Below are 14,408 nucleotides of genomic sequence, written 5' to 3'. Positions count from 1 at the left end.
AAATTTCAGTTCGGTTCGGTTATCGGTTAATTTCGGTTTTTAAAATTATTTTCGAAAATAACCGATTTTTTGGTTTTTGGTTAATTTCGGTCTAATTTTTCAAAACAAATCGGATATTTTTGGTTAAATTCGGTTATTTCGGTTAAGTTCGGATATTTTTGGTTTTTCCGGTTAAATTCGGTTCGGTTTTTTGGTTATTTTCTGATATTTTCATTTTATTTTTGAAAATCGAAAACTGAACCGAACTGAAAACTGAAAAATTTCGGTTCGGCCCGTTCGGTTCGGACAAAAGTCGCAGGGCTAAGAGAGGGTATCCTTGATGAATAAGTTTTTCGTTTTCTTTTGGTTTATGTCATTGTCTTTAAATTGAACTGCGACAGCATACTTGCTACATACACTCATTTTCAACAATATGAAAATGCCTTAAACATCATTTTCGTTAAAAGATTCATATAAGGTTGATCATTCACAATAAATGACATCTTATATATTAAAATAGAAATGTGATTTTTTAAAAAATGGACTTAATGAACTTATTTATAGAAAGTCTCTAGTCTTATCATTTAATTTTGGCTCTATCAGAAATTTTTATTGGCCTATCAATAATTGAATTTAAACAATAGATGATCCATTGGATTTATAGATAATATAAATTAAATATATAGTTTAATGTTGTAATATATCTTATATATTAAAACAGAAGTCGCAACCTTGATTCATGTGTGATTTTAAAAAAAAAATGAACTTAATGGACCTATTTCTAGAAAGTCATGTTACATTTAATCTCTAATCTTATCATTTAAGTTTTGGACCTACTAGAAATTTTTATTGGGCTATCAATAATTAGATTTAAACAATAGATGATTCATTGGATTTGTAGATAGTATAAATTAAATAGATATAATTTAATGTTGTAATATATCTTATATATTAAAACAGAAGTCACAACCTTGATTCATGTGTGATTTTTTTTTTTAAATTGACATATTTTTACAAAGTCATGTTAAATTTAATCTCTAATCTTATCATTTAAATTTTGGGCCTACCAGAAATTTTTATTGGGCTATCAATAATTGGATTTAAACAATAAATGATCCATTGGATTTATAGATAATATAAATTAAATAGATATAATTTAATGTTGTAATATATCTTATATATTAAAACAAAAGTCACAACCTTGACTAATGTGTGATTTTTTAAAAAATGGACCTAATAGACCTATTCTAGAAAGTCATGTTACATTTAATATCTAATCTTATCATTTAAATTTTGGGCCTACTAGAAATTTTTATTGAGTTATCAATAATTGGATTTAAACAATAGATAATCCATTGGATTTATAGATAGTATAAATTAAATATATATAATTTAATGTTGTAATATATCTTATATATTAAAACAGAAGTCACAACCTTGATTCATATGTGATTTTTTTAAAAATTGACCTATTTTTACAAAGTCATGTTACATTTAATCTCTAATCTTATCATTTAAATTTTGAGCCTACCAGAAATTTCTATCGGGTTATCAATAATTGGATTTAAACAATAAATGATCCATTGGATTTATAGATAATATAAATTAAATAGATATAATTTAATGTTGTAATATATCTTATATATTAAAACAAAAGTCACAACCTTGATTCATGTGTAATTTTTTAAAAAATGGACCTAATAGACCTATTCTAGAAAGTCATGTTACATTTAATCTCTAATCTTATTATTTAAATTTTGGGCATACTAGAAATTTTTATTGAGTTATCAATAATTGGATTTAAACAATAGATAATCCATTGGATTTATAGATAGTATAAATTAAATAGATATAATTTAATGTTGTAATATATCTTATATATTAAAACAGAAGTCACAACCTTGATTCATGTGTGATTTGTTTTAAAATTGACCTATTTTTACAAAGTCATGTTACATTTAATCTCTAATCTTATCATTTAAATTTTGGGCCTACCAGAAATTTTTATTGGGCTATCAATAATTGGATTTAAACAATAGATGAACCATTAGATTTATAGATGGTATAAATTACATAGATATATTTTAATATTGTAATCCATTATATATTAAAAGAGAAGCATTGCAATAAATACATTTACATTATAATAGACAAGTGACAGCTTCATAATGATTTGATAATAAATATGCTAACACGTTCACACTATATTTATAAATATGTTCACACTATGTATTTTGCGATTTTTTAATATAAAACTCACATACATTGTTCCAATAAAACTCTAGATTTTTCGGTCCGAATAAAAATAGATAATGAATCAAAAGTCAAACTACATATATATTATTTTTATTGTTTACGGATAAAGTTGAGCAAAATATTCATAAATTTTGATTCGATTCGTTATTCGTTTTGATTTGAACCAAAAAATCTGGATATCCGTAACTCTACGAAACAAATCAAATACAAAAATACAATATCCAAAAAAGAAGCAAAACAAAAATACTAATATTTTTAGGAACATATATCTATTTCGATCTGTTATATGCATATATATACATATATGTAAAGAATTATATATTTACGTTATATATATTATACTTTATATCAGTTTTACAATACTATTATGAATTAAATTTATTATATTGGGAACTAGAATTTTAAAAGTTAAATAATGTTTTATTTTATTTAAGGATCAAATCGGATATTCTTTAAAATTCTAAAACCTTTCGGATATCCGAGTAACCGAATATCTAGGTGGCTAAAGATCGAATCGACACGAATGCTTTCAAATACTCAGATATTCGATCCGTGCCCACCCCTATTTACGGATACAATTTTATTTTTTTTAAATGAAAAAATGACTAATGTCAAGGCCTTTTTATTTTCAATTAATTTTATTTTTATCTTTCATGTATTATTTTGGAAAAGAAAATATCATTTAGTATTAATTAACAATATCTTTATATATTTGTCAACTATTTTTATATACTTTTAACATACACATACATTTATACTTTGATGTGAGCACCTTGTAACTAAGTATTCACCACAACTGAAGTATCAATTTTTTTTTGAAAGTTAAAATATTTATTTTTAATGCTTCTTTCACTACCGACCAAATTGTAGTGAAATGATTTTTCTTAATAAAAAAAAATTATTTTTCTTAAACTATTATCTATTTAGAAAATATAATATGAAACTATTGGTTCCACATTACGACTATCTAAATTTCATAATATGAAAGTAAACAAATAATATTAATTTCTGGTTTTTACCGGAAAAAAACAAAAACCAAACATTTTAACCGAATATACTAAAATGGATATTAATTTAAAATAATAGTTATATTTTAGAAGATTAAAAACAAACAAAAAAAACTTAAAACCGAAGCAATATCCAGATTAAACAGATTTAATGTCTTTTTATTGAAAATAACGAAACTAATAATCACATCCCGCGTAAGACGCGGATTATTACCTAGTATATATTAAAACAAAAGTCACAACCTTGATCCATGTGTGATTTTTTTAAAAATGGATCTAATGGACCTATTTCTAGAAAGTCATGTTACATTTAATCTATAATCTTATCATTTAAATTTTGGGTCTACCAGAAATTTTTATTGGGTTATCAATAATTGGATTTAAACAATAGATGATCTATTCGATTTATAGATAATATAAATTAAATATATATAATTTAATGTTGTAATAGTATATCTTCATATGTATGTTAATTATTTAAATATTTGTCGATGTTAACTTTTAAAATTATAAAGATTTTTTTTTTTGTCAGCAACATAAACAGACTCATATAGATTCTGCAAACCACACTGGTAGCTCTGCATCCATATGAACGACAGACGACAGTTGTTTCCTTGCAGTGCGTGCAAGACTGTCCACCCTTAAATTCTGTGTTCGTGGTATATTAATGATCTCTGAGCTGTTGAAACTTCTCTTCAAAAATGCTATGTCTTCCAAATAGCTTGCAAAGGCTGGCCACTCCTCTGGTTCCGAAACCATCTTCACCAATTGAGCACAATCCGTTGCAAAGATAACCCGAAACTGTCTAAGGTTCCTCATGCATTCCATTGCCCATATGAGAGCCTCTACCTCCGAGTGAAGTGGCGACTGACTCGCTCTTATATTCCTTGCTCCCATTAGTCCATCATAACCTTCCAGAGTACTATACCATCCTTGTCCTGAATATATATCCTGATTTTTCGAGGATCCATCCGTAAAATCCATCTACCTAGTATGGTCGGGATTGCCGCTGGTACAGGTAACCGAGTGTGGCCCATTCCCTGATTCTGGGAATTTTGCGCTTCCGCCCAAAGTAACGATTCCGTTTCTGCCAATTTGAGAGTATCTCTCGGGTCCATATCCAAATTGCTAAAAACTTTGTTGTTTCTACCCTTCCATATATACCAGAGAATCCATGCAAAATGATGATCCTCCATTTCGGGGAAGACTCTCCAAAATAGATGATCCATATTGGTAAATAATGATTGAGTAGGAAATATTTCTGGATTCGTTGGGATCCGTGAAAGTGCCCAGACTTGGATCGCCAATGGACATTTAAAAAATACATGATTAATTGACTCCTCGTGAGCTCCTTATCGGTCACAAATTGTATCTCTTTGCATTCTTCTTGACTTCAAATTCCTCTTAACCGCTATACATTCTGTCAATAGTTGCCACAAAAAATGTTTCATCTTAGGTGGGCAGCGTACTTTCCAACAAAACGCCTTCAGCGGGGTTACCGAAGGACCATACAGGGGTGGCGTACTTCTTTTGTCCGGATACACTCGCTCCACTTCATATCCAGATTTAACCGTGTATTTCCCATTGTTTGTGAAATGCCAACCATTCTGATCTTCTGTATGAAATCTACTTTAAGGAATACTTTCAATAATTTTCACATCTTGTGGATCCACCAGCGTCCTAATAACCTGTAAATTCCATGATCGCGATGTTCCATCAATAAGAGCATCCACTGTCAGTTCCGGGTAAAGATTGTGTTGGTTTTTATTTGTTGGTCTCGGGCGAGTGGATGGAAGCCAAGGGTCATTCCATATTGAGATGGATGATCTTGTTTCCACCCTTTTGATTAGTCCTTTGCTAACCAGAAATCTAGCAGAGACAATACTGCGCCAGCCATAAGATGCCGAGTACGATCTAATGGGTTCCAGGGGTGATGTATTCCTGAAATACCTCCCTTTAAAAACCCGAGAAAATAATGTATTCGGTTTATCCATTAATCTCCAAAATTATTTCTCAAGCATAGCTGTGTTAAAATCTGTAAGATCCTTGAATCCCAACTCTCCATCATCCTTAGGACTACATATTTTATCCCAAGATTTCCAATGCATACCTCTCGTATTACCCCTTGGACTCCACCAGGATTGTGCCACAGAGCTAGTTAATTATAAAGATTTTTTTTTAAATTACAAAAATCATATTATCTAAAAATGATTAATCTTTACTACCTTAAACCAATGAAAATAAAATTTAAACTATATGGTTTATTTTAAAAATTAAACATAAACTAAATGTTTAATTATTTACTCGATAGTAAAATTCTATAAAGCGAAAAGTTTAATTTTTTAAGAACTTTCTAAATTTGTGAAATGTTACAATATCTTTGAATATGACAATAAAATAATATTTTACTAATCTTTATATATATAGTTACGATTCTAGTAATGGAATAATAATCCGAAAATATATATATAGAAGAAGATACAAATACATGTGAAAGTTTGAAACAATCTATTCAATGAAAATAATATACCGTAAACTTATTATATTTTAAAAATTGATAGATATATATATATATTATAATATATACCAATTTAGAATTGAAAACACCATATTTATATAAAAATAAATAAAAACAAAAATCCGCGCGGTTACGCGGATCGAGATCTAGTCTATATTTAAATATTTCATCAAAGTATTAACGATTCATTCATAGTATAATATAGTCCTTTGAGAAAATAATAATAATATGGTAATTTCTAAAAAGATCGGAGTCTTTCGTATGAGAAATGATTCTTTCTGTTTTCTTTTTCTTATTATTTTCAGTTTTTATTCTTGAGAAAACTTCTGTTAAAAGACTCTCAATGTTAGTGGATTTATACTTCGGATGTGAAATTATTGATCGAACATATTACAGTATTAAAAATATATTAAGGGTCAAAAAAACACTATAGGTTAATGAAACTAAGTCATAGTTGGATAGATAAGTATAGTCATAACTCATAACTAATAAACTACGAAGTTCTCTTCAACACTAGCTACCACATACTATATAGTAATTACGAGACATTCGAATGACTAAGAAGTATTCATACACGAAATTGCTGTCCATATAAGCAGAAATATCATAAAGATAAATCACACTATCTGTGTTATTTACCCTAATTGTCATTTGTATTTATTGTAATGAGTCTTTTTGTAAAGATAAATCACACTATCTGTGTTATTTACCCTAATTGTCATTTGTATTTATTGTAATGAGTCTTTTTGGTGTTAAATAGTTTTATCGACCTTACCGTCACGTTTGGTTTGGGTATATACTGTATGTGTGCATTTTTTCCACATTCATTGCGTATCACACGGTTTGTTTTGGTTTTGTCAAGTAGTGTTTACTAAAAGACAATGAAATATTCTGAATAGCTATTGTCCACACTCCCCTCACCACAGAAACTTGACTCAATCATCCTTGAACTTACTTCTAGACTATTCTGTTTAAAATTTGTATTAAACATGACCATATCTATAAATATACAGTAACACGACGACATAATCATTGTTCTATTATCATAACTTATAAAAATCATACAATATGCTAAAAGCTTTGGAACATTCATAAGAAATTCCACAAAATCAAACTAATTATATGCCAAAAATAAACAAAGATTAGTTGAAAAAGAAGGGAGCGTAAATTAAATCTGATCCACATAATTGAGAAATCTCTCTCAAGTCTTAACACGTGGTGCGAAACATCAGAACAAAGGGGCAGTTTGGTAAAATCATTTCAAGGTTTCCTTCGGCAAAAAATCTCATACTGTAACTTCTATAAATACCAAAGCCGTTGAGTGTAAACCTTTGCACAATCAGTCTCATTCACTTGTAAAAATCAGAGAGAAAAAGACCAGAGAGATGAATCGAATAAAACCTGAGTTTATGAAGAAACTGACCAAGTTCATAGTGATTTCGATATGGGTTTCATCTCTTTTAATCACTCACAACTTCTATTTATGTAAACTCACAATTCAACTCGTAACACACGCGGTAGATAAGATGTACATGTTTCTCGTCTGCAATGGTCTCTTAGTGTTTGTCGCTAAGTACTCTGGTTTAATATCTTCATCAAAACCTGTAGAGGAAAGCTGGAGCAACACCGATCAAACCTTTGATCACAGAGACTTTGATAGTTACGATGCGACGTTGGAGCTAGAGTACTACTCTGATCATGATAGAGGAACAATGACTTTTCTTGCAGAGGAAGTTAGTACACAAGACCAAGAAACCGAAGAAGAGAAGGAAGATGAAGATGAAGATGAAGAATCTGAAGAGACATTAGAAACTAATGGTGGTCTAGAGGAAGAGTGTGATATTCAAGGCAAATTTAAAGAAGAGGAAGATAATGTGGGAGTGGTGATGGAGGAAGATATGAACAAGAAGTTCGATGAGTTCATTAGAAAGATGAAGGAAGAGCTTAGACTCGAAGCTAAACAGCATCTAATCCTTGTTTGATTTCTTATTAATTAGCTATGTTTAAGCTTAATTAGGCGTGCGCAATAAGTTCTCAGAGAGCGAAGTTTTTTCTAGCCTCTTCTTCACGTCACGTGTACTTTTTAGCATCTATTTTAATGGAATCTTGTTTTATACACATCTCTGTAGTTTATATTTGGATGACGTTATAACTAACGTATCAAAATCACAAAAAAAATAGTTACTGCTCGTTTTAGTAAACAAAAAAATCACACATAAAATCTAATTTTATGTGAAAAACTCATGCACGATCAGTGAATCTTAAGATTTGTGAATCGTAGCTGATTTTGAAAATAAACGATGGTCATTTAGTCGTATTATCTTTGTATTATGCAAAAATGAAGCTCAGTAAAGAAATATATGCAACAGCGAGAACAATTTAGTAAAGATTCATGATTAACGTATGACTATATATATATGCACACATAAATAGTACATACGATGATCATATTGATCTCTATTATTGTTCCTAGATCCTAGACTGATGTACAATATATACTTTTAGCTATGTGTTGTCTGCACCCCGATGGTATCGGGAATAATGGTGCTACGCACACGTGTACCTATGCATATAACTAATGAATTCTCATTTTAAAAAGATATGATATTACTTAATTCATTTCTGATTTCTCTATCTGAGAACTTTTGGATCAATCGACAAGAAACATATATGATAAGAAAATTAAAATATAGTACCCTGTGATCATCTATAAACTATGGGAGCACCTAACGATTATATGTTATCATGGAATTTAAATGTATCACCCCTACATTTTTTCCATGTAATCCCATGATCCATCTATCTAACCATATAACAGTTATCAACGAATAATCGAAACAATGTTAAAAAAGCGAATATGATTGTGCTTTTAAGATCAATAGATTCTGTTCTCTTCGCTTTTAGTTCCAGACCTCCATGCTTTACATTTTTTTTCCTGTTTCCCACTATTTTACCTATCCATCACCAGTCTCGGAATAAATTATTAATTTGGATATTTCGGAATGGAGTTACATTGAATCTTTGTTTAGAATCTTCTAGTCTTTTTTTTTCACAAAACGGTTTAGCTATATTAGCAACACGTTCTATGTTATCACAACATTAAAGTTATAAAGATTTTTTTCTAGTCTTCTCGAGAGGTTGGTATTAAAAGGAAAACATGTGATTTGACTAATCTCATTTTATCAAAAACCCATTAACCAAGAAAAATAGCGAGCGGACCAGAAAGAATGGCCTAGTAATGTTACATGCATCAAACAAGCAAGGATGAGATAGTCAAAGTGTATGGATGATGAAGATTAGGTATTCGATCCATATTATATTTGATAACAACTACATACACTTATTCTTTTGGTAATATCAACTAAGCTTTCGAAAATGGCCGAGTGCGGAAAACTATCGAATATAATAATAGATGACTACGATTTTGACACTACACAACATATCCACTCAACGTACGAGAAAGAAAATTAGATGATTTAACGGGTCAGTTGAACTCAATTAAGTTTTTATATTGATATATTAGGCTTTGATTGCAACATGTTTTGGAATGCAAGTATTCTAGATTAACGACTTTATGCACCTTTGTCTGTGTCACTCCTCAGTCGGTGTTCATTATGGATCAATAGTTTTCAATTGGAATGGTTATAGACCCGGTGGGACATTTGCAATAGTAAAATTAGCCGCCCAAATCTTCACAGTTTCAGATATTAATTTAAGCGATCGGTCAGGAATCTTCTAGTTATATAAAAATAATATTAATATGGTGATCATCAGGTGCAACAGTTCGAACGGCATCAGATAGATAAATAAAAGCCACAAATGTACTAGACATGAAATGAATGAGAGTGTATACATCAATCATGGAGCTCTTTACGCATATTAAAATCCAAAATTTTAAAATAAAACAAAACCAAAAGACATGGAGAAAGAACAGTAAACTCAATCAGTGTACACAGAAACGAAACAGAAAGAATCAAGTTATAATAATAATATAAAATCAGGCTTTTTTTTTTTTGATAGTCCAGTATCCGACCACTTTGCGTGATCGACTAGCCCACCGGACCTGAGCCCATGCCATTACAGGATTTTTAAGCGTCCACGGGCCCGCGAAGTGGTCTAGAGGGCGAGAGGCAGCCCATATAAATACCCCTCGTGGCCGGGGCTCGAACTCGTGATGGCGGGCACCTCAGCCGAGGTTCCTTTACCACCAGACTACGAGGCCCGGTTATATAAAATCAGGCTTAGAATTACATGGGTCCAAAACTTAATTATTGAGAGATAAACTGATCAAATTAAACACATACATGTTTAACAATCATATGCTCAATAATGTCTAAAGCTAATTAAAGCCAAAAACCCTTAGCAATATTCGTGAGATGAATAAAAGAAAAAAATCAAGATTCGTAAAGATGTCACAAGACTCGTAAAAGTCTAAAAACGAATCAGTATATTCAGGAAAGATAATGCATTCAGATGCTATTGTTTGAGTTTATATGGAACGATGGAGGAAAAAAGCAAATAGATGCAATTGTATTCAAGTACGTAAAAGGCAGCTATGATGCATAGATCATTTCTTTTTCAAAAAATGTTCTCTATTCAACTGAAAATTTTGAAATAAACGTTTTAGTGGAAGGGCGGTGAAGTTGGACGACCACAAATGGCAAATGATGTGAGAGAACGAGGGGTCATGTTTGAAGTGAGAAGTAATAACCAGTAGTAGTTTGTTCCTTGGGCCATGCGGATGTTGTGTACGGGAAGGATGATGGACCCAACACTCCTCATGGCCAGCACTAATCTTGGGATTGATCAAGTAGTTCCAAAAGTTAGAGAATTATGTCATATACAATCTGATACCAAAAGAATCGGCTAGGCCTAATCACGGGTTTCAAATTTTCAAGACGACTAAAGCCATACCGAGATTTGGATCAAGGGGTATTTTTGTTGTTTGATTTAATATTTTCATGATATTTATATTTGAGGTAGATGTTCTCAGATTATATATGGGGTGAATCCCAGATTCTTATAAGTAGTTTACTTTATGTTGAAATGAATACAATTGAATTAGTCATGGAAAGATAATTTTTCATAGTTTCATGGTATTAAAGCTCGAAGATGTAACACTCTTTTGGATCACTCATAAATTAATCATATTTGTGGCACGACTCTATAAAGGATTGGCTATGGTGGACGTAAGGTAATGAAGTGCTCCTAGGTTTATCATGAAGTGCTCCTAGTCATATTTGTGGCATGACACGACTAGAAGTTAACAAATAGTGCAACTTTTTCAAAGGGTTTATCATGACACATTCCAATTTCAAGGAGTTTGATGAGCATGCCATGATAAATATGCCAACTCCATGGTTTCTATTCTCTTATAACAAACAAACAGACTAGTAAGAAAAGAAAAAAACAATGAAGCAGCAACATTCCTATGAACACATACTTATTGTTATCACTCGCCAATCTTGCTTGCCTACTTGCAAATAATAATACAGTTAACTTGATAAACTAAGCCATTACTAATCAAATCAAATCATAAACTTTATTCTTAGTTCTCTAAAGGTGTTGAGAGTTGAGACCACAATCTAAAAAACTTTATTCTGCTTCAAACCGAGTGCCCCATCAAATAATCAACAATTAATTGGTCTTTATAACTGTTGGTCAAACAAAATCAGAATTCGCGTCTATAACGCAATCGCATTTAAAAAAACAGCGATCACAACCATAAACCAAAACGCAGCCTTTGAGACAAAAGAAGGAAGCTTCCTTGTTCGCCACGCATCACATAATCGCTCACTCACCTCCCACTCATCGGCCAATACGGAGGTTCAATATAAGAGTAACTAGACAACGGCATTGGCGGTGGCGGCTGCATAACATAAGCCGGCGGCGCTGTATGCTGCTTATATATCCCCTGTGGAGTACTCTCCTTCTGCGGCGGCGGTGGATTAGGCCAAGGGTAGCCATAGTTCCCGGGGAGAAACTGCGGCGGTGGAGCGTAAGGAGAAGGGTAAGGATAATAACCGGGGGCGTTGGAAGGAAGGTTATAGCCTGATGGACCGTAATAACAGCCGCCGCCAGGTTGAGGGGTGACGGGTTGGCCGTTCATATGGAAGTTGGTGATCTTGCCGTGATCGCCGTACTTGTGACTGATCCCCATAATCACATTAGGGTTAGCTCTCGCCTTGAGCTTAATTGTGTTGTTTTCTCCAAGATAAGTCACAGAGTAAAATGCTGCAGTAATTATAAATATTAAAAAGATGAATCTATCATCAACAACCAAACTAAAATAAAAGGAGAGGAAGAGGGTACCTGTGAGAGACTGCATAACTTCATTCACTTTTCGATTGCAAAGCTCGCAGCTATTGTTCACTTTTATATCACAGCTCTGCAAAAAAAGAAGAAGAGTAATCAAAGTAAAAAGAGGACACAATAATAGTTAATCGATTAAATCTAAGAATATTCTGTATTCATTTTAGCTAACCATGTCGACAGAGAAATCCATTGGAGGAGGAGCTGCTAGCATTTTTTTCTCCTTTTTGCTTGATTGCTTGTGTAAAAACCAGACCAAATCAACATGTTTTTATATACACTAAGGAAAGTGTAACTAAGGTAATAGTATTTAATTATATCTAGTCTTGCCTGAAAATGCGTCGTGTATGATATTTAGTATTCCGAAATTGTTTATTCTACGGGGGCACTAGGAAGGAAACATAGGGGCAATTGATATCTTACATTAATTAATTAGATAAAGATAATATATCAAAGGTGAGCAAAGGCCAATCACCAAGACATAATATTTGTAATAGATTTTTGCGTAATCTTTTACATATCCTGCTTTAGTTCCCTTATTTATAAAAAGGAAAGTATGAAACCCAATCACTAGGACACTCGTGCGGTTGAAGTCGACAATGCATGTACTGTATGACCATTGATCAGCACTCCAAATCTGACACACAGACACAATACTTCAGATAGTTTGGTTATTTAATTTACTGCTCTCGCAGTGTGCAACAACAATACACTTAAGAGAGGAAAACATAGACTATATATAAACTTGTTAATAAGCTTCTGCAACTAAACTACTCTTTGGAAGAGAGACATAGCTTGAACTGGAAATATCCATCCTTGTTCGCGAGAGTTCAACAATCTCCTCAGCTTCTTCTTGCTTTGATCCTTTCACCAACGCATCAACTACCTCTTGCACTATAGCCTCATCGACAAGAATACGCTTAGCGAATATGTCCTTGCAGAGCTCAAAAGCGAACTTTAAATCGCCAGCCTTACATACTCCAGGAAGCAAGGATGAGTAGACCACCTTCATGGGGCGAAAATCGTACATCTCCATGCTGCGGTACCAATATTGGGCTTCATCCACTTCTCCTACACCGGCAAATCCTCTAGCCATGGCAGTGAATGCGAACACATCGCGTCTGATCCGACGATTACCCTTGAGTTCGACAAGGAACTGAACCATCTCTTCTGATTTCTTCTCCAGGGCTAGTCCTAACAGACGAGTATGTCTCTATCAACGTTCTTCTCCGCCATTCTAGCCCATAACTCTTCTCCCACATCAAAGTGCCCTTTTGTATTCGACTCATGTAACATTGTGTTGAAGGTGAAAACATCAGGCTTCAGAGACCCTTGTTCTCAATCTCATCAAGCAACGCAACAGCTTCGGGCGAAGACCCTTTCTACACAATCCTTTGACCAAAGCATTGTAAGATCTGATATCTGGTTTTGATCGAGAGTTTACTAAATTACTATGCAACTCCTTGAACAGGCGACAGAGATACGACATCGTTTTTGTGGTGACTGAAAATGTTACGTTGGAATGTCCAAAAAAATAGAAGATACGAAGAGAAGCCGCTGTTGCATCGAGATGTTGATCATGTTTAATTTTAATGTTTTCATTGTCGTCTAGAAACATCCAGATTTGCATATAAGTCATGTTTAATTAACCCAAAACTTTTAAAGTATTTGTGTACATAATATAGTGTACACATAAAATAGTTTTTAAAGTTACAATTTTTTATCATATAAATATTGTAATTTGCAAATGCACCTAACAAATTTATCAGGTATACATTTGAACCCTTGCAAATAAATCTAAAATATTGTTTGGTGTCCATATATTATTGTACAAATTAATTGATGAAAATGTGAATTATTGTACATGTGGATAGAACAAAATTTGTGTACGTATTGTCTGGATTTTTCTATTGGTTATGTATGTCCACATGTACTAAAAATCATATGTACACCTAAATCCGGTAAGAGACTGAGCTACCAAATCAATAGAAAGTGATAGAGAGTATCACAGATATTACTGATGCTGGTTGTGAGTTATCCAAATCATGCCCTCATCATGTTTCAGAGCTTCTGATCAGTATGTGTGTTTTCATGCTAGCTTCATGGTAAGTCTTAGCTTGATTAATTTATGTTTGTTTTACATATGTACACTATCATATTTAGCGTACACATGTACACCTCCTTATTTATTGTACACATGTACGCTATTATACTTTATCGTACCCAGACACAGTGAAGATGAAGATGACAATGATAATGGCGATGTTGTTGATGATGGTGCTGGTAAGTTGAGTAATCCGATATGGTAGATATATTATCAAGGCTGCCACTTTCAT

General features: G+C 32.4%; 3 protein-coding genes and 1 pseudogene across 3 annotated transcripts; 1 reads left to right on the top strand and 3 right to left on the bottom strand.

Moving 5' to 3' along the window:
* Positions 1 to 3,788: 3,788 nt before the first annotated feature.
* LOC106369999 lies at positions 3,789 to 4,226 on the bottom strand. The gene has a single exon (XM_013810085.1). The coding sequence runs from the start codon at positions 4,224 to 4,226 to the stop codon at positions 3,789 to 3,791; it is 438 nt and encodes a 145-aa protein (XP_013665539.1).
* Positions 4,227 to 7,083: 2,857 nt separating this feature from the next.
* BNAC05G40260D lies at positions 7,084 to 7,878 on the top strand. Its single transcript, XM_013810699.2, has one exon. The coding sequence runs from the start codon at positions 7,146 to 7,148 to the stop codon at positions 7,740 to 7,742; it is 597 nt and encodes a 198-aa protein (XP_013666153.1). The 5' UTR covers positions 7,084 to 7,145; the 3' UTR covers positions 7,743 to 7,878.
* A 450-nt stretch (positions 7,879 to 8,328) lies between these two features.
* On the bottom strand, positions 8,329 to 13,561 carry LOC111211941 (annotated as a pseudogene).
* Positions 11,558 to 12,286, bottom strand: LOC106369998 (U1 small nuclear ribonucleoprotein C). Its single transcript, XM_013810084.1, has 3 exons — positions 12,245 to 12,286; positions 12,073 to 12,148; positions 11,558 to 11,994 (listed from the first exon to the last, which is right to left on the bottom strand). The coding sequence occupies exons 1-3, from the start codon at positions 12,284 to 12,286 to the stop codon at positions 11,558 to 11,560; spliced, it is 555 nt and encodes a 184-aa protein (XP_013665538.1).
* Positions 13,562 to 14,408: the final 847 nt, after the last annotated feature.

This window comes from Brassica napus, chromosome C5 (assembly GCF_020379485.1).
Source record: "Brassica napus cultivar Da-Ae chromosome C5, Da-Ae, whole genome shotgun sequence".
In the NCBI taxonomy this organism is placed as follows: domain Eukaryota; kingdom Viridiplantae; phylum Streptophyta; class Magnoliopsida; order Brassicales; family Brassicaceae; genus Brassica; species Brassica napus.
This window is presented reverse-complemented; position numbering and strand designations above follow the sequence as displayed.

Coding starts and splice junctions, on each gene's coding strand:
- BNAC05G40260D (XM_013810699.2), top strand. CDS start 7,146: ATGAATCGAATAAAACCTGAGTTTATGAAGAAACTGACCAAGTTCATA.
- LOC106369999 (XM_013810085.1), bottom strand. CDS start 4,226: ATGGATTTTACGGATGGATCCTCGAAAAATCAGGATATATATTCAGGA.
- LOC106369998 (XM_013810084.1), bottom strand. CDS start 12,286: ATGCTAGCAGCTCCTCCTCCAATGGATTTCTCTGTCGACATG. Junction 12,149..12,244: donor TGGATTTCTCTGTCGACATG/GTTAGCTAAAAT, acceptor CTTTTTTTGCAG/AGCTGTGATATAAAAGTGAA. Junction 11,995..12,072: donor AGTTATGCAGTCTCTCACAG/GTACCCTCTTCC, acceptor TAATTACTGCAG/CATTTTACTCTGTGACTTAT.